Source organism: Patiria miniata, unplaced genomic scaffold, assembly GCF_015706575.1.
Source record: "Patiria miniata isolate m_02_andy unplaced genomic scaffold, ASM1570657v1 HiC_scaffold_20, whole genome shotgun sequence".
Classification (NCBI taxonomy): Eukaryota; Metazoa; Echinodermata; class Asteroidea; order Valvatida; family Asterinidae; genus Patiria; species Patiria miniata.
Genome location: NW_024037059.1, coordinates 16,007,327 through 16,025,810, shown reverse-complemented (window position 1 = coordinate 16,025,810; position 18,484 = coordinate 16,007,327). Strand labels below are relative to the sequence as shown.

The following is an 18,484-nucleotide window of genomic DNA, read 5'->3' as shown; positions in this document are numbered from 1 at the left end:
TTGGGTACATTCACAAAATACACAATAATTTATACATTTTTTTTTAATCAACAATTGAGTACATCCTCAAACTTTTGACGTATGTTTCAAAAGAATACTATACATTTGCTTGACATTTGCGATAAAGACGATCACTGAAATTCTAACACGACAACAGTGAAGCCTTATTGGAAATATGTAAACGATGATGACCCATTTGAGTAGGGAATTACCTTCCCAGGTAATTAAATCGTACTCTGAACAAGTGCTTATAACATACAAAGCGGTATTTTTAGTTAGTGAAATTGTGACGTTTTCTTGCACGGTATACAGATTCAAACTTGACTCCAACATCTGAATCTTTGCATTAACTTGCCGACTCCTTCCCGAAAGGTTTTGTTAGTCAGTCCATAAATGAGTGGATTGCAAGCGCTGTTGAAGATACACATCCATTGCGCAAACGCAGTGGCTGCGAACGGATTGGGTGTACACCGTATGGCCTGGATGACGTTGACGATGACGTAAGGAGTCCAACAAACTATGAAAGTCCCCACCAATAGACTGACAGTCAACGTACATTTGTTACTTTTCATTGTTTTCTTCAAAGTCGGTCGATGTTTCCGAGACCTTGTTGATGCCCCCAACCTAATCGTACTGATTGTACTGTCATCATTATCTATAACAACACCAGCTGAACATGTTGGGATGTTCCTGTCAATGTTTGAGACCGATGCACCAAGGGTTATTTGGTGTCTAATAGCGTCGATCTTACGAGCTTTACGCGCAACTTTCAGAATGCGGAAATACGAGAAAACGATCAATGCCCAGGATGGAAACAAGACACCAGAAACCATCGCCCACATGTAGATGGGTTCTTCCTCCCATTGAATATTACAGAGTGCATTATAAGGCTGTAACCCCACGCCATTCCACAAACCAACTACAGGGAAAACGGATGCAACAGCAGAATATAACCACACAATAACGCATGCATAAAAAGATCGACGGAAAGTAAACTTGGCAATGTGTCTGAATGGATGGACTGTGTAATGGTATCGTTCATAACTGACCAAGCCAAGTGATATGATGGAAACAGAGCACAGTAAACAAATACAGAAACCAACAAATTGGCAGTAAAATCCATCCTCACCGCCTGGCCAATGGCAAGTAATGGCATAGTACAGGGAAGGAGGTTGACTGATTACACCCAATAAGAGGTCACTTAGAGCAAGGTTCATCAGGAAACAGAAGGCGGCATCTTGAAGGGCTTTCGTTCGATAAACAACTACAAGTGCAAGTGTGTTACCGCATATAATCAAAACTGTGTTAGTGCTGCTGAAGAAAGCTTGTATGTATCTGGCAGCTAAATCGTCATAACATGTTAGATTACCGTACATATTCGAACACATATCTTCTTTATCATTCAGAGATCAATCAATGCTGAATAGCAAGAGTGGCGACGGAGTGATCACATACATTTGGTTCAACCAACGTGTCAGTCAAAATGTTGTGTTAATCATTCTCTTCTGCCATGGAACTCCCGATAATTCTATTTCGCAGATTTTTGGCAGTACACGACAGAAGACAAACATTCCATCTACTTAGTTTGTCCATCCTCCAACATATTGGTCAATTTCATTTTAATAATTTGTCCTCGCGCTTGATAAGCTTGCGATGGTTGTCGTTTGTTGGCATCGAACGATACGTTTTGAAGGAAGTGGTGTTTCTCCGTCTTTTCGTTTTGCGTCGTTGCTACACACTAAAGTCGTTGGTAGAGAAGTGAACAACATTTAGCACATCGGCATGTTTTCAATTATATCAGCTTTTGCTTTTTCTGTAGTTTGTTGAAAGCGCGCAGTCATCAGCAGTAATCCCTCCAGTTGTCGTTCGACTTCGACCTTTGGTGATGAAAATCTTAATGGCTTTGTCAACTTCAGCTGATAGATAACAATCAGTGTTTACCGGAAATAACTCAGACGAGGAATTAGGGAGCAAATCATCAATCATCAAATGTCACCGCAGCACATGGCCTACAGATCCCAAGACTACTGGACCCGAGTAGGAAGAGGTTTTGAAGAAAACCTCGGATATTCAATCTGTGGAAAACAGCTCCTGCTCCAACGTGATCAAAATTGGAAATAAAGTGCATTGCAAAACCAAATCCGATTTCTGAAATGCATCCGCCCAAGCTGGGTACATTACCAAATCAGAACTCTCACTCATCATCCCTCGCCACTTCCCTGACAACAGAATCAACAGAGCACTTGCTGCAAAAGCACATGTCGTGTGTGACGTCACGTGAGATGGCGAGAGAGAGAGAATCTTCAGGGAAGCGTTAATGGTGCGTAGCTATGGTACCACCTTGCACAGCTGTACATCTGTTGACTGAACATGGGAGGCAGACGTGTCTGAGGTTCATCACTTGGAGTAGTCAGGATGAAGATAGTTATTGTATCCTCCTACTACTCATCAATATCCCTCTTGAACTGACATCCCACCTGCTTGGATCATCCTGTTGGTGGACACAAAAAAACAATTAGTTTGCTTCCTCAGAGTTGACATTTAATATCTGCTGATAGTGCATGATTGAGTTTTGAATCCAAGCATGATGGCGGTGCAGACTAATTAGCATACACTCCAAAAACCAACAACATCGTGTGGTATCCATTTTGAACGAGTGTTGTTTAATTTAGATACCACATTAATAATACAGTCTTGGCAGTATATGAATTGTATGAGTCGATACCATTAATTCAATGTACAAAGCAAGTATTTATCATACTGCTTGCCACCCCTCCCTCTTATAGAAATGCAAGCTTTTTGGCATTAAAATTAGATGTCAATTTCGTAATTCTGGTCCAAACAAGTCACGAAACTAAATTGATCGACCTAAATTGGGAAGATTTGCAGGCAAGATGAAGCTGCAGTGACTCTCTGCCCAATCAAAGAAGATTCTTCATTATCTAAGAGTCTATGGATTATACAAATATCGTTGTTCACCGTCGAAAGTAATACATGACATGGAACGATTGTAAAACGCACTCTATTACTATACATTTTGTTCTGTAAAATTTTAAACTTAAAACCATGCAGTAATTTGTGGTAAAAGGGTATTTTATGAAACCATTTTGTCGATGAGAATTTTCCCGGTCTGAAACTCTGAATGGTGCAGAGAGAAGCCTTTTTAATCAAGGGGTCCGAGCAGCGCTCAGACCGGCGCTGTGATATATTAACTTACACTCTAATTAGCTTCAGTGTTTGATGACAAGACGTAAAACACAACATCATGAAAGCAATTGATACTGATACACATGGTGTACATTGCACTTCAGATTCGTGCATTCAGTTATCGAGGAGTGAAAACAAGCCGGATCTCGTTTCAATTTATTGTAGTTGTACGCAGGGGTAATTTGCCGACCTGTGGCCGTTTTTACAGTATTTTGTCCGGTGTTGTCAATAGTCCGTTATCGGTAGTGTTACAGGACGTATTGCATAATAATTTATCGCAAGTTCATGCAGACGTCTAATTGCTCAAAGTTATAATTTGTCACAATGGAAACAAAAATGATGAAGAAAGGTGTATATAGTTTATATACGTACGCTTTCCATTAGCAATAATAATAATACAAAATAAACACACACTTCTCTTCCGAGAAAGCTAATGTTTGAAATATGAATCCTATTTTTGTTATGGACGGCAAATTGGTGATGTTATACGAGCAATTCGCAAGCTGGAGCTCTTAATTTACTTTTCAATGTGCCCATAAAATTTTCAGAATTACGAGGCACCATGTTGTTTTGATATGAATGTAATGCAAGTTTTAGTTGCTTGCTTTTCGCATTTTAAAACTAGAAATCTGAATTTGTAGTAAATCATCTGCGCACAATTCTTCAGTCATTATTTTTTTCTCTCTGGTTATGCTATTAAAACCAGCGAAGTGTATAGCACGGAATGATTCGGTATATTGATTGATAATTTCAAGCTAGGGTTGTCGAAGATAATGCCTTTTAAAAGGGGTTGTATCGCTGAAGAAAAGAAAACATGTGCAAGGTAAGGATATTGAACACTCATGATTTACAGCTCAGTGATCCTTAACATTCATCCTTGACGTCTCCATGAAACGTCTTGAGAATTGTCTCGAAGTATGTCCTTGAATTTTGCTGAAGTTCCTCAGCAGCCCCATGCAATTGTCATCAATCTGCCACTCAGTGAGGCACGCGACGTTATTATTTTCTCACCAGTTCTTTTTAAACATCCACGAAGTTAATTCATTTTCAATGCTTTCCCTTTTTCGTGTTGGAGTCAGTTTTTTGGTTAATTATTTCGTCCAAATGGGAGACAGATGCTCTGTGCCTTCAGATGTGAGTGTGATTTAAGGCTTTAAAAATTCCGACCCCTTTTTGTGCTTTTACGATTTTCTGATTTCAAATAAGAAACTGTCATTTACTTCTGTTTTAATTTGCTGACAAGCTAGTCAAGACCCGTTTTTTTTTAACCAGACAATAACAAGTCTTGTAAGACGATGACAAGTAAATCTACCTTGTCTTGACATTATCACGCTCAAGTAACAAGCTGATAACTTGGTGTCATGGTTCATTTCCGTACATCGTCTTGGGATGTCACTTGTGCACGCATGATTATATGAATTACTTCAGGGTGCGATCAGTCTCGGTAAATTCATAATGAGTCTAGATCAGTTGTGGCATCAAAACCAGAAAGTGATATATTTATAGTAAATCACTCTGAACCGAAAAAATCAAGGTTTAGCATTTTAGATTTGATATTTAAGAAGACAGGCTGCATAAAAGTAAGACAGTTGACTTAGCGTAAATTTCATAGACACCACAAAACGCTGAATATTCCGAAAATAATAAAGAATACAAATATGCTTTGTAGCGTAATAATTGACTAAAATTTCTTGATAAGGTGAATTGTATTTATTGATTTGTTGTAGCTTCAGTTTTACCCCACACGCACGATAGTAGTTGCTTCCACCTACAAGAGTAACTCGACAGTTCCATGTTGAGTAACAGATATGCTTCACGTTATTACCATGTTGTTTGCATAAAAGAGGGTGCAACTGTACAAATATCAAGTGTCTGTGGATGTTTGAAAGTGATACTGTGTACTCTGAGTACACCATGAGATTTCACAAACATAATATTGCTTAGATTAGTCAATAATTATGATAAGGTTGCTTTTTATCATAGATTATTTGACGGTACTTGGAGCTTTACAATTGTTGTCATATGGATTAAGAGAAGGGAAAAAAAAATCTGTGGTAATGAAAATGTAAATTAATAATTAGCCATATCAGTATTATTATATGTAGATAGGACCCGTCCTCTAAAGAAATTCCTATATGACCATTAAAAATGGCAATATTCAGTGCACAAAAATGTCCTGCGCAACGGCTCAATATCTTTGTCCACCAAAACCATAACATAAAACATAGGAAATCGAATAAGATAATTTGATTCAGTCCACACACTACAAAAATATCAAATGACTATAATGTAACCTTACCTTTACTCGGCAATTCCTTTTCTTAAGTCAGCTTGTTTGCAGACAGTTTTCCCTGAGGACATGTTCACAACACTTGTTGACGCTTGACCGAGATTGCCTATGAAGGAGTGAAGATTTTAAGTCGACCGAAAACATCCATGCAGCCGATATAATTTGTCCACTGTTGCTGCAGATGTGTTGCAGGGTTGCCTCTTAAAATTTCAATTTTGGATTGTGTTAAAGTCTAGCAGGGACTATACCTGCCCAACGCCGTCATCACTACAAAGAGTCCAAACAAAGCAAGCTGAATAGGAGACAGTGTCATGAGTTGTTAGTCTCAGTTAAAGTCTGAGTATTTTCCACTGTACTATACCGAAAACCGTTATTGAATTGTGGAGGGCACTTGTCGGCATCTGCCAGAGGGCGTGCTTGATGATAACTGTTTGTGCAGCGTGCGAGCATCGCCAACAAGAGCGTTTTCTTGATATCTTTTCACACTGTCGGAACACATTGTCGCTTTTTCATGATTTTATAGTATCCACAAAACTCCTTTTTAATTTAATTATTAATCCTGCAAAGCGTTGTTTTGAATGAGATATTAATTAATCAGAAAAGGCAGTCGGTCGACAATTCCGACTTGTCTCGAGACTCAACTCGTCTCTAAGTCCGCATCTGCACAGCACAATTTCATGGATAAAAGACGATTTTCACAGTACCAAGTAAAAGAAAACTCGGAATTAGCTTGGCATTGTTCTGGAACTATGTCTTTTATTAACCCATTTTTGTTTTCTTCTGAAGATCCATGTGCATGTTATGCACGAACGTGGCGTGCAACATAATAAGAAACGAACGCCTTCGTTATTGGTGGCGCTATTTATTTCCACCAGTTTTTAAATGTGCGTAGAAATGAATATATTAGTGAATTATAATTGAATGACTTTGGGTTACAATTCTAAGCCATAAAAACACTGAAAATGTGTCCTTCGAGCCGACCTTATATTTTAAAAACTAAAATATTTTGTGCTTACGTGCATATACGACTCAAGAGTTTCATAATTTATATCCATTAACAAAAATATGGAGCCATTAATTTAATGAGAATTAATTTGAAAAATTTTTCATCAGAGAAATAACCAAATACTCTGTAAATTAAATCATAATCGATGAGGTGTTGATTTTCTCTACTACACTGAGTTTGCCGTCCACAGCCGCATGAAATACAGCTTCGTATTAGTGTATTTATATATTTTTTGGATCTCAGTCAAAAATTGTCCAAGTAACTTATGCTTCTAATTAAAAACGACACACGATCACACTCATAAACGTTTTTAGTTACATTAATCTGATTAAGACTTCAAAGTGATAATACTCGTAAATTATTTAATAATATTTTCTCAACTACGGTTAGTTTTTGAAGATGCAGATCTATTTCTAATGATGAAACCAACAATTTGAGGTTATAGCCTCTTTTAGTATAAGCTTCCTTTAATATATCAGCCTTATAATGACATGACAACTCGATCCATAGTTCGACCATTCATCTATTATGATAATCCAACAATCAGATATTTTCATAATAAACATTGATAAATCATAAACCATCTAGACTACATTTTTCAGTTTCATTTCAGTAGGCTCTATCTTTGGCCTAACATTCATCAAAGAAAGAAAGGTAGGGCCTATATAGTTTATTTGACAAGTCTCTTAAAGTCATTCTCATAATATCATACTCCACCGGACTCGATTACTTCTTACTTGATCGGCACTTCCGGATGATTGAAACCAGAGTGAAATCAGCCCATTCCATCAAAGTTATCAGACTCATGCCACAAAGTAGTCCCATGTAACCTCCTATGTTACCTGTATACCACGGATAAACGAAAACAAAATTAAGTAGGCCTAACCGGAAAAAAATCCAAGTCAAATCAACTTGAAATAAGTGTCTGACAAGGCAATGACTCTTAAATTATATTTAATGCTCAGGTAGTTTTGTTACTATGATGGCCCATTGAAAATTAGTGAGATGGCATGTCCGCCTCGTAATGAATCGATACTTACTTTGCAGTGTGGCTACACTATATGCCCCTTTTTGCTCGATTTCCACGTACATCAGTTCTTCAAAGAAGATGTATAAATCCAGGTAGTTCTTCCTGTTTTTCGAATGAAAAAAAAATATTGATATCAATGAATCCTTGAAAAATGAACTGCCCTTATTAAACACAACGTTGAGATTGTAAAGGTAAAACAGAATTTGAAGAAATAAAAGAAACACAAAGGGATGCCATCTGACCTGAGATTTCTCCATTATTGTTTAAAGAAAGCTTCGCACCTGACATGTTCCTCTGTCATGTTTAAAGACGATTCCAAAAAGTCAGTCACGTGACCGGCCGGCCAGAAGCCAAGAGAAATCCGAGTCTCATACGTCGTCGTTTCGCAGGAAACAGGGCAAGTGCATTGGATGTTTTGTCGCTGAAACTCGACTAAAACAGGGGATAAGTTAAAACGTGAAAAAGGGCTACATTAAGGCCAACCACAATCACAAGATGACAAAAACGGAAGGACTTAATATTATCGAGGCACAAATTGTCACCTAATTTCTTTTTTAAATATCCCTTTTTTTTATGTACATCACGTGCAAGTCAGCTGTGGCTGACATTCGTGATTTTCTAATAAAATCATGCTGAATTGAATTGATTTGAAAGTAATTTGTGAAAATGGTGCAGTTATTTTATACAGTGACGACAAAATCAAACATCCTCACTTTTGTTTGTGTAGGCTTCTTACACTTTCGTTTGTGTACTTGCAAGCTGTATTATTTTGATCGTAACAGAGTTCGAAGAAATAGCTTTGTAAAATAGCACTTTATAAAATATATGAATGACCTGACCTTCCTGTGGATACACGCAATCAACTTGCTGCTGTGGCGCGCAGATAGGCGCTGGACCTAATTAGAGAAAATAAACACATTCAAACAATGCAATGAGTCTAGAAACAAAATGATATTAGATGCCCGACCGCATCTGATAGGCTGGAACAAGATATTGGATATGAATAAGAATAAGGATAGACAGGAGACCTGACCTCATCGATGAGGTCATGTTGCTACCGCACAGCTACTGTAATTTCTTTGGTGGATATCGGCTCTGACGATTTTCTCTCCCCCACGTGTTCTGATTTTTTTTTTAGATCACAAATTAAGCGCAAATGCTGCACGCGCATCCGTGCAGGATAGAGTGTATATTTCTGACTTTCGATCTGAAATTGAAGTAGTGTTTTGGATACTAGTGAAGGAAAGTCTTTCTAGATTACACCTGTAAGACTCAAGACAAATGCTAGCAACTTAGTAATACCTGGCCACCTGTAGTCACGGCATCCGCACTTGTCCACGACATACTTGACCTTACACTCATATCGACAGGACGGTACCGTGTATGTGCTGGAATATGTCAGTTTTGATTTAGTACAGTTGGATTTATACGGCAGCTGTAAACTTCTCACCTGAAACCACAAAACAACACATTCCTCGATTATTCTTAAATCATACACTAGATAAACAAGCTGTACAATTTGCATCAGAAAAGAATTAAGTGTTTCTGGAAATGTTCAGTATGATTCAGGAATCAGTAAAGACGTATTTGGTAGTAAGCAGGTCGTGGGTTCGAGTCCCACTCGTGCAAGGCTATGGACTTCAAAGGACCATTTTGTCCGGAGATCACCGTCCGATATAATTTGACAAACCCTTGACGGGTTGTTTGCAATACAAATATAATTTTATTTTTATACTCACAAGAGTTTGTCTAACGGCAATTGAGGATTCGAACCCTGGAGACACAGAGAAACCGAGTTCCTTGACAAGAGGTACTACGCCTTGAGGATGAAGCAGCATCTGTCAAAAAAAAAAATGAGATTCTAGAATTTTACACTCAAGTTATTAACGCAGTTCACAAATTACGTATACTTTTTTTTTCAAGGTTCAATCACCGTAACAAATCGGAATCTGATGTTAGTGCGCGTGCGGAAAGTCATTGTTGATATTAAAGCTGTGATGCTTAAATTAAAAGTAATGTTCTGAAAATTCCGAAAGTATCATTACAAGGAGTCTAACGTACCTTAAAGCCAGCCGCAGTATTCTCACCGAATGTATACTCATCAGTTTCAACATATAGTCGTAGGAACAAGCCATTCCTGCTCCCAGCATTACTGACTTGCAATAATTCTGAGGCATTATCTGGATCATTGAAGGTGAAGCAAATACCATGATCAGTGAATCGAAGGGTGAAATTCTGGGCCGTGCATTTCTCGCTACTCTTCCATGTGCATTCTTCTAGCATATCTTCCAATTGATGGGACATGCCAGCGAAGATTTCCTCCGATGTTTCCCGATCAAAGGCTGGAATATCAGATATATTCACGTCAAGAACTTCAACTTGTGGATCAGGTCCGAAAATCTTTTGAAGCACCTCTGCGTGGCCCTTGAGTAACTCCGATTTTTTGAACTGGTTGAAATTGCAGAGAGTAACGGCCGGGAATGCTATGTTTTCTACGTAGTTGATGGAGATGACACTGCTGATTGGATATTGGAAATACTCAATCATTGTTTGTGTAATGCTGGTGATGAGCCATGATGTCATACCGAGCACAACCATCGTCCAAATAATTCTGAATTAGAGAAAAATTATGAAATCAGTTTCATAAAGCTTAAAAAAAAAAACCAGAAAGAGAAGGGCGTGGTTGGATGGTGGGCGTTTTGGGCACAAACATAATGGCCTACCTTTTCGCTTAGAGCTTAATACGAACGAAAAATTAGTCTCAACTACTTTATGAAGTTTCAATTATTCAAGTTATCAATTTTGCGATGAGTGATCTTGTCTTCCCTGTCTTTTGTATGTTAATTTTGTAAACACACTTTCCATTTCGTATCTAGGCGACTAATGGAATACGATGTTGACTTTAATTCCTTAAAAGCTTTACCGTGAGTTGGTAATGAACCTTTGTTGGGTTGCTGTATAATTACCGCTTATTATTGCACTGCAATATTAAACGTTGTCTGGGATACCAGGTTGAGGTGAGGCACTGCAATGCCTCACCTCAATCTGGTTTCCCCTCTACATATCTTTCATAATATAAATACAAACATATCCTCTGCCACTATAATTTTAAGACTTAAGTTCTGTTGTTTTCTGATCTTCCTAGTTTGAGTTGCTCTTGGCCTAGCAATAAGATTAAACTAACGGTGTATAAATTTCGAAACTGAAATCATTGCATAAAACAACAACATATGAATATAATGTATTGAAAAATCAGGTGTAATGTGTTGTTAGGTGTTTGAATTAAGTTTTATTTGGATTACAAACGGTTAAAATAAAGAGTCATTATAATTTGGATATAATTTTACAGAGTGACTTGATTATGAATCTTTCATTGATAAGATGAAGAAATACATTGAATTTCTGCATTTAAACCATTATTAAATTTATCAAGTCCACCATTTGTGCTTAAAGGTAACCTTGCCTCTATAAAAATTTAAAATGTACATTTTTAAATCTTACCTTCTGTATCCATTATGTTTGTTATTGGTCACATTGCTGATTCCGTGGAAGGTTGTACTGCTTGCAAAATCTCGGAATCTTTCAGCAAATGAACGAGTGTCAGTCTCATTACAGGTTGTACATCGTCGCTTGGTCTTGTTCGTCTCCTTAACATCTACGTCAATTATGGTGGATCTAATGTTGAAATCATGGCTACCGCTGGAGAAAATAGAATCTTTGTCCTCCAAACGGTCTGGAGTTACCGTATTTTCTCTCCAAGCATACATATTGGTTATTACAATGATGTACTTTTGAAGAAGATTGAAGGCAATCTCGGCGTAATAAAATTTAAAAAAATCACTAGAGGAAAACAAATGTCTCTTGTCTTTGTATACGTTCTGCGCTTACGCTCCAGTTATGACCAACTGACCACAATGATGAATGACGGGCCATATATCCTCATCCTCAAAGTAAACAAGGAGCTTTTATTCAATAAGCAACAGGTAATGCGTTTGACCTCCTCGAGATCGTTAATTGATTGATCTGATGCGCAAGGTGAATGACTATAATTATAGAAGGAGTAGGAGATATAATTGTATGCCTACCTACTTCGTGGCACGAAACGTTTACTCAGGGTACAACAGCATCCCGTACATTTTAATGTAGCATATAATTTAAAGGAATATGGCTCCTTTACATTTTTCTGCATTTCATTCTATTTTATTACGCTATAACGGATACTTTATTCATCATTAGATTTCACATTACAACATGAATGTAGATGTGTAATTCAATACGAATTTCTTTATTACTATACTAGATTTACTTCATTGAAAGTAATACGTAAAGTGGATCAATAAATATCTTATAAACTTAACCTTTCTTTTGTGTTTCTGAATGTGCTCGGTACTAGAGTTTCGGTTATTATTATTTTCTTTTAACATTTGAAAAAAAAAAATTACGAGCATGATTTCTCGATGGCTTTTATTCATTAAGCAACAGGTAATGCATTTGACCTCATCGAGATAGTTAATTGAATGGTCTGACGCACAAGGTGGATGACTATAATAATAGAGCCAAATAATGTAAGACACTAAAACTGGAGGTCGCGTGTTCAATCTTGACATTACCTTCAGGCTTCAACCACTGATTTTCAACCACTCTCATGAAAGATAACAACCATCGGTTAATCTAATCACAAAGCAATTACTTCAAGATCGAGAGCACCTTCAATTTAATTTACATTCTTGCAGAAATCAATATCAATTTAAACTTACTCTTGATTGCTATTTGTTTAGTAAAAGTCATTGCCCTCCTTGGATCTCTCTCATTTTATAATTAAAGGTAGCAATATATTCAATAAAAAAGTTTGATGTTTTATAATATATTTCGTATTCTCATTTGAGGGCTCATGACATTTGTCGAAAGACTTATATAACACTCCATTGGCGAGGGATAGTTTGAGATTTCTGAGAATAAAAGTGTTGGCTATCGCCCTCAACCGACTCGATAATACGATAAATTTAATGGCATCAATACGTACAGCAAAAGAGATAATCTCAGATGATATCAGAAATCTTACAAGTACAAAGCAAATTTCTTAAGATTTATATTTTGAGAATCGCACGAATGAAATATAAGTAAATATTATACAGTTTCTTTAAAATTCATACCAATTCGTCACATAATTATTCTTTTGTAGTTTTTGTTCGATTCTTTTCAGTTTACTTTTAGGCTCAAATTTGGCAATACTTTCTCGCACATCTCTCCAGAAAATCATTCGTAAGAAGCAAACACGTCCAATCCAATCTTCAAAATTCATTCCTTTCGTGGTTTGAATTTATGAAGCAGTGAGATGAAAATGAAGTCTGCCCATTCCGCCACGGTGATAAGACTCATACCACACAATAGTCCCATGTAACCTCCTACACCGCCTAGGACACGATTCAAAAACATCAAAAAACCCAAAATGAAAACAAGGAAACAAGAAGTTACTTTCAAGATTTTGGATTCGTAATTATTCTTCCGTTCACAAAATTACACTTTTATTTTATTTTTATTTTGAGCTGAGTTGGCTGTGCTCTTTGGGTTAACAAATTAGTTAACGATTAGTCTTATGCAATTATAACCAACATTTTCAATGAGCTGCTTTTAGCTAGATATATCCTTTCAGAACTCTCCATGCCAAGGTCTGTTTGTTTCCAACTTGAGAGGTGATTACATGATGACTTAAGTTGAAATGACTGTTGGACTTTGACAAGGCGAATTGATTGATATTAGCAATATCCTCTCAAGGGGCAGTGCGGAACCGAGGGCAATAAAGTAAAGAACAAAGTCATCGGACAAGCGTTTAATATTAAGGATTCGCAAACTTACTCAGCAAAGCGTACGAATCGTACGCGCCCTTTTGCTCCATATTCACATACATAAGTTCTTCGTAGAATATGTACACGTCCAGATAGTTATTCCTTGGAAATGAAGAATGAACGAGATACAAATCATTCATTTGCATTTAATGTTTTGAAAAATAGCATGGCCATCATTTCGGTCGTAATAAACCTCGGACACTTCTTATAGACATGAGACTTCTTCTTTTAATTTTGCAAGACCACAAAGACTGATAAAGTCAATCTTGATAAACACACGGCAGGGCATGAGAAGTCATCGAAGTATACGTTACCTGGTATAGTTGAGGCTTTGGTTAGGCAAAACATGGGATGGCCAGTAAGCGATAGAAATACGACTGTCATATGTTGTCAACTTGCACGATACAGGACAATGACAGTCACGATACTTCTCTTGCAACTGGTATTCAACTTGAAGAGAAAAAATGAAAATGACAAGAAAGCGACAATGAAATGGATATCATGATCGGCAAGTGGGACCCTGTAGTAACTTCAAAATATAACGACTAAAGCCAACTATCATGTAAATAATTGAAACAATAATAATTGTGTTCACCTTCGTACTTGTGGATGCAATTGAAATGCTCCAACGGTTGGCAAAAACGCACCGTACCTGTAATGGTTGAAACATTTGATTGCATACAAATTATTGTATACGAAAAGATTGAAACAACTAGCCGAATTGAAATCTAGGGATACGATTGGAAGCAGGCTGCGATTAAGCAAGTATACCAATTAAACCAAATCACAGTTTGAATTTTGTCAAGGAAAACATGGAATGATTGCCCATTTTTTAATGAAATTCGAGAAGAAAGCACGTTTTCTATTTTGGGGTAATTTTTCTGGATTTGTTCTCCAAAACTTGATAATAAAAACAGGTGTATTATTTACCTGGCCATCTGTAGTCACGGCAACCACATTTTTCCGCGATATACTTGATCTTGCATTCGTATTTACAGGTCGGTACAGAGTAAGTTGTAGAATGCCTCAACTGAGACGACGTACAGTTCGACCGGTAAGGCCAACGGAGATTCTGAAACTGAAAATAAAAAATCAATAAAAAAATCAAGGTCATTAAAATGCTTGCAAACAATGTGTTACCATTATCGGACTTGGGTATTTAAATATTGCGAGGGTAGTGTTATAATTGAAATATATTTGTCATGGTGTGTGCATAAATAGTGGCGTAAAATTGCTTTGATTTATTGTGTTTAGGAATGGCAGGGAGGATTGATTGGTTCTTGAAGGTTTGATCATGATACAAACCACTTGCTTCCTGACAGCAATAGACGACTCGAAGCCTGGAGACACAGAGATTCCAAGTTCCTTCACAAGTGGCATGAGACCTTGGGAATGCAGCAGAATCTGTGAAGAATACGAAGAAAAAGGTAAATCTCTGGAATCATGTTCATTTTACTTTCAGTTAGCTGCTTAATGAGAAAGAATTCAAGGATGTCTGGTTGGAAACCGTCTGCGTGTTGGGTTACTTTGAAGACCGTGTCACACCTAATAACAAAATTGTATTTTATGGTCACGTGGCACCGACTAGCAAACTGAATTCTATTCTGCAATGTTTATCTCTTCAAATATTGGTGTTTTAAAAGTGTTGGTAATTACCGTTTATTTTGAGTACAGTATAAACATTCGAAAGTTGGTTGTTTTGCATGTTGCCTGTCGGTAGACATGTCGGGTGACTTGGTCTCAATGTGTTGGCTTTCACTTACCCTAAAGCCAGCCGCAGTATTCTCACCGAATGCGTACTCATTAGTCTCAGCAAACAGTCGTAGGAACAATCCATCATTCCTCCCAGCATTACTAACTTCTAATCCCTCTGCGACATCCTTAGGATCATTGAAGGTGAAGCAGAGGCCATGATCAGTGAATCGACTGGTGAAATTCTGAACCGTGCATTTCTGAGAAGATTTCCATTTGCAATCGATCAACATTGTATCCAGATGATGGGAGATTTCTTTTAAATTATTTTCATTGAAATCAATGTTTTGACTTCCATCAAATGGTGTAAAGTCGATTTCCTCTGGGGGATTATGTCCATAGATATCACTAAGGACTTTTAACTGACCAGTATTCAGTGCAGATCGGCGGAATTGGTTGAAATTACAAAGAGTAACAGCAGGGAAGGTGATGTTGTCCACGTAGTTGATGGAGATGGCACTGGTGATGGGGTAGTTGAAATAAGTAATGACTGAAAATGTGACACTGTAAATGAGATAGGTTGACATGGCTACTACGATCACAAACCACAACAATCTGAAACGTAATCAAAAAGAAAAGAAATATTAGAAAATAAATCTCTCTTTAACACGACTGGTCTATATAATTAGCACAGAGAAGACCACTGTGTTATATAGTGAAAACAAGTCAAATAACGTGAATTGCTGTGCGTTTGCAATGTCAACAATGGACCAATTTCAGAACTTAATATATAGACCCCCTTATTTACCTTTTTTTTTTTTGCGTTTCCGTACTCGTATTCGTACACTTGCAAAAAGTCTCCCGCAAGAATTTCAAAATTATTTAAGCGCTTCATGCAGGAAACGAACCCAGCTTTCTACTGTTTTTGAGACTTCTTCATTTTTTTGAATGCCTATAGTTTGACAGCAAAAAGCCTTTGAAATATGTGAACACATTGAAATTTGTTCCTACTTGTACTCGTACTCGAGTTCATTTTTCAATACTTGTATACTCATACTCGTAAACTCGTGGAAAAATTGCCTTGTACTCGTAGTCTCGTACTCGTTTGGCAAAGTAGGCCTACTTATACTCATACTCGTACACATAAATGTTCATTCAAGACGCTATAGATATATTGGTGTAGATGTTTAAATTCAAGGCGAGGGAGATTTTTGTTTCAAGTATTGCAAATTTAGAAAGCTGTCTCTAACATTCCTTTTTTTTTATCTTATATGATAAACAACTTTTAATTTGTACAATTCGTTACCTATGTTAGGGCCATAATACCGTTGAGTAGCCTACGGCCGACATGCATTAAATGCTTTCTGCATAATGTCTATTGTTTGCCATTCATCAACGTTACACAGCAAGACCAAAATGATGGTCTGTTATTCATGCATGATTTTAATTGGAAAAATGCATCCATGCAAGAAATTAATTGGGAAATGAGATTCCATAGAAACGTCCATTTATGGCTTGAAAACCTGTTGACTACTGAATTTAAATAAACCTTTTATCCAAATGTTGTCGAAAATGGCAAGACATAATTATTTGGTATACATTGTCAAATAACGTATCATACCGAAGCAGATGCCATGAAATGAAATGGAGAGAAGCGTATAAAGGTTTTTTTTTTTAAGCAATTGACCAGTTTGTGCTTTGAACAAAATTTGAAAAAGGGGTTAGGTGACCCATTTAGTACTTGTTTGGACACCCTGTATCTTGACAAAGTGTAGTTTCAGTTTTTAGAAAAAAACAAACAAAGTAACTGTTGGTTTAATTAAAGGAAAGCTTTATGAGGCGCCCTGGTGATAAAGTTACAATCGAAAATCTAGACTCTCGATTTGGAATTATAAGATCTTACCTTCTGGGTCCATTGTGTTTGTTGTTGATAACATAGCTGAGACCATGAAACGTTGTACTGTTGCCAAAATCTTGGAACCGGTTAGCGAATGTACGATGACTGTGCTCATCTTGCCGAGTTTCCTCCATCGGAGTGCTGCCGTCGGGCATGCTAATAACCGTTAATGCGCCGATCGTTTCACGGCTGTCTTTCCCAAATACTGTCACTCTGTCATCCATGTCGTGCCAATATTTTCAGTTCTGTACCTTGGCTCACGATGTCAAGTGAAGATTTTCTGACAATTTACCTGTCGACTCACTTGATATAAAGGACCTGCAAGTGTTGATAAGATACTGCAAGACATCTGTAAACGAGAATGCGCTCCATAGCTCACAGGTGCAAAGTCAACAAAAGGGATGCTGGCACGGTTGTCAGTTGGGTTGAGATGAATGGCCACACGATCCTGAATGATGTTCTGCTCACATTCATTAATTTATTAAGGAGCAGCGTATTTTGCTATTAGTGAGCGGCAGAATCATAGGCTTTAAAGCGCTCCTGCATGATTAGGCCTAAGTTATAATCTGCATATTGAGAGCGCAGCGGTGCCATTTCTGTGGATCGTTATGGCCTTTTCGCTGCCTTTTTCTTTAATTTCATGCGAATGCTCTGAAGAGCGTACATGCCGCACATTTGTCACACCCATGTACTCAAGTGGCACACTCTAGCTCGTAGCCATTGCCCTATCCAGAGGGCACTATTGACACCTGTTTCTATCAGTTTTTATTGAATAGATTTTGTTTTCCCTGTTAAAAGGAAATATGAAGTGGAAATTCAGCTCATCTTGTTTTCATGCACATTGCTATGTGTTGCAACGATACATACAAGATCTTAATACTTGTTTTCCTTGGAAGTGACAAGAAAGTGGTAATTTTTCAATGATTAGCAAATCCTTACATCGATACATGTAAGACGGCGCCATTTTGCTTTTGTCACACAAGGTACTCCTTGTCAAAAGTGAATATGTCAACAGTACAACAATTAGTCCTTCAAAATTACCCATAAAAAAGTTGTGAAGAAATACTGGCCACTACTATTGTCCAAACAAGCTGTTTAACATGATAAACAAGTAAAAAGTGGAACTTAGTCCAAGAAAATGAAGAAAAGTTTGATATATATTTGTACACAATAAAAGCTCTAGAGACAATGCTGTTCTGCCTTGAATGACATCACGCTTTGGCTCAAGAATATGGAAAGTACATTAGCATAAAAACTAAAATGTTGAAACATCTCCCTTTTACTGCAACAAAGGAGGTGGAAAGTCATAGCAACATGGCAAGAGAGCTGTTTTAAATGTATTTCAGACATAAAAATCATATTGCATGTTTCCTTTAATCTAGGGTTAACACTTCTTCGTGTGCAGTACGCGTGCGCACGGAAATAATGCGCATTGATAACACGCTCCTGCTCAAGTCCATCAATCGTCAGTCAGGAAAACCAGCATCTTATTGATTAGGAAAACCAGCATCTTATT

At 37.3% G+C, this 18,484-nt stretch overlaps 2 protein-coding genes across 2 annotated transcripts; both read right to left on the bottom strand.

Moving 5' to 3' along the window:
• Positions 1-314: 314 nt before the first annotated feature.
• Positions 315-1,392, bottom strand: LOC119727374 (octopamine receptor 1-like). The gene has a single exon (XM_038199242.1). The coding sequence runs from the start codon at positions 1,386-1,388 to the stop codon at positions 315-317; it is 1,074 nt and encodes a 357-aa protein (XP_038055170.1). The 5' UTR covers positions 1,389-1,392.
• Positions 1,393-6,280: 4,888 nt separating this feature from the next.
• On the bottom strand, positions 6,281-17,207 carry LOC119727873. Its single transcript, XM_038199949.1, has 16 exons — positions 16,975-17,207; positions 15,143-15,686; positions 14,685-14,783; positions 14,310-14,457; positions 13,975-14,031; positions 13,694-13,829; positions 13,390-13,481; positions 12,840-12,947; positions 11,035-11,416; positions 9,595-10,144; positions 9,273-9,371; positions 8,795-8,983; positions 8,368-8,429; positions 7,815-8,000; positions 7,544-7,635; positions 6,281-7,345 (listed from the first exon to the last, which is right to left on the bottom strand). Exons 1-16 carry the CDS (start codon positions 17,190-17,192, stop codon positions 7,230-7,232), a joined length of 3,078 nt encoding a protein of 1,025 aa, XP_038055877.1. The 5' UTR covers positions 17,193-17,207; the 3' UTR covers positions 6,281-7,229.
• Between the last annotated feature and the right edge of the window lie 1,277 nt (positions 17,208-18,484).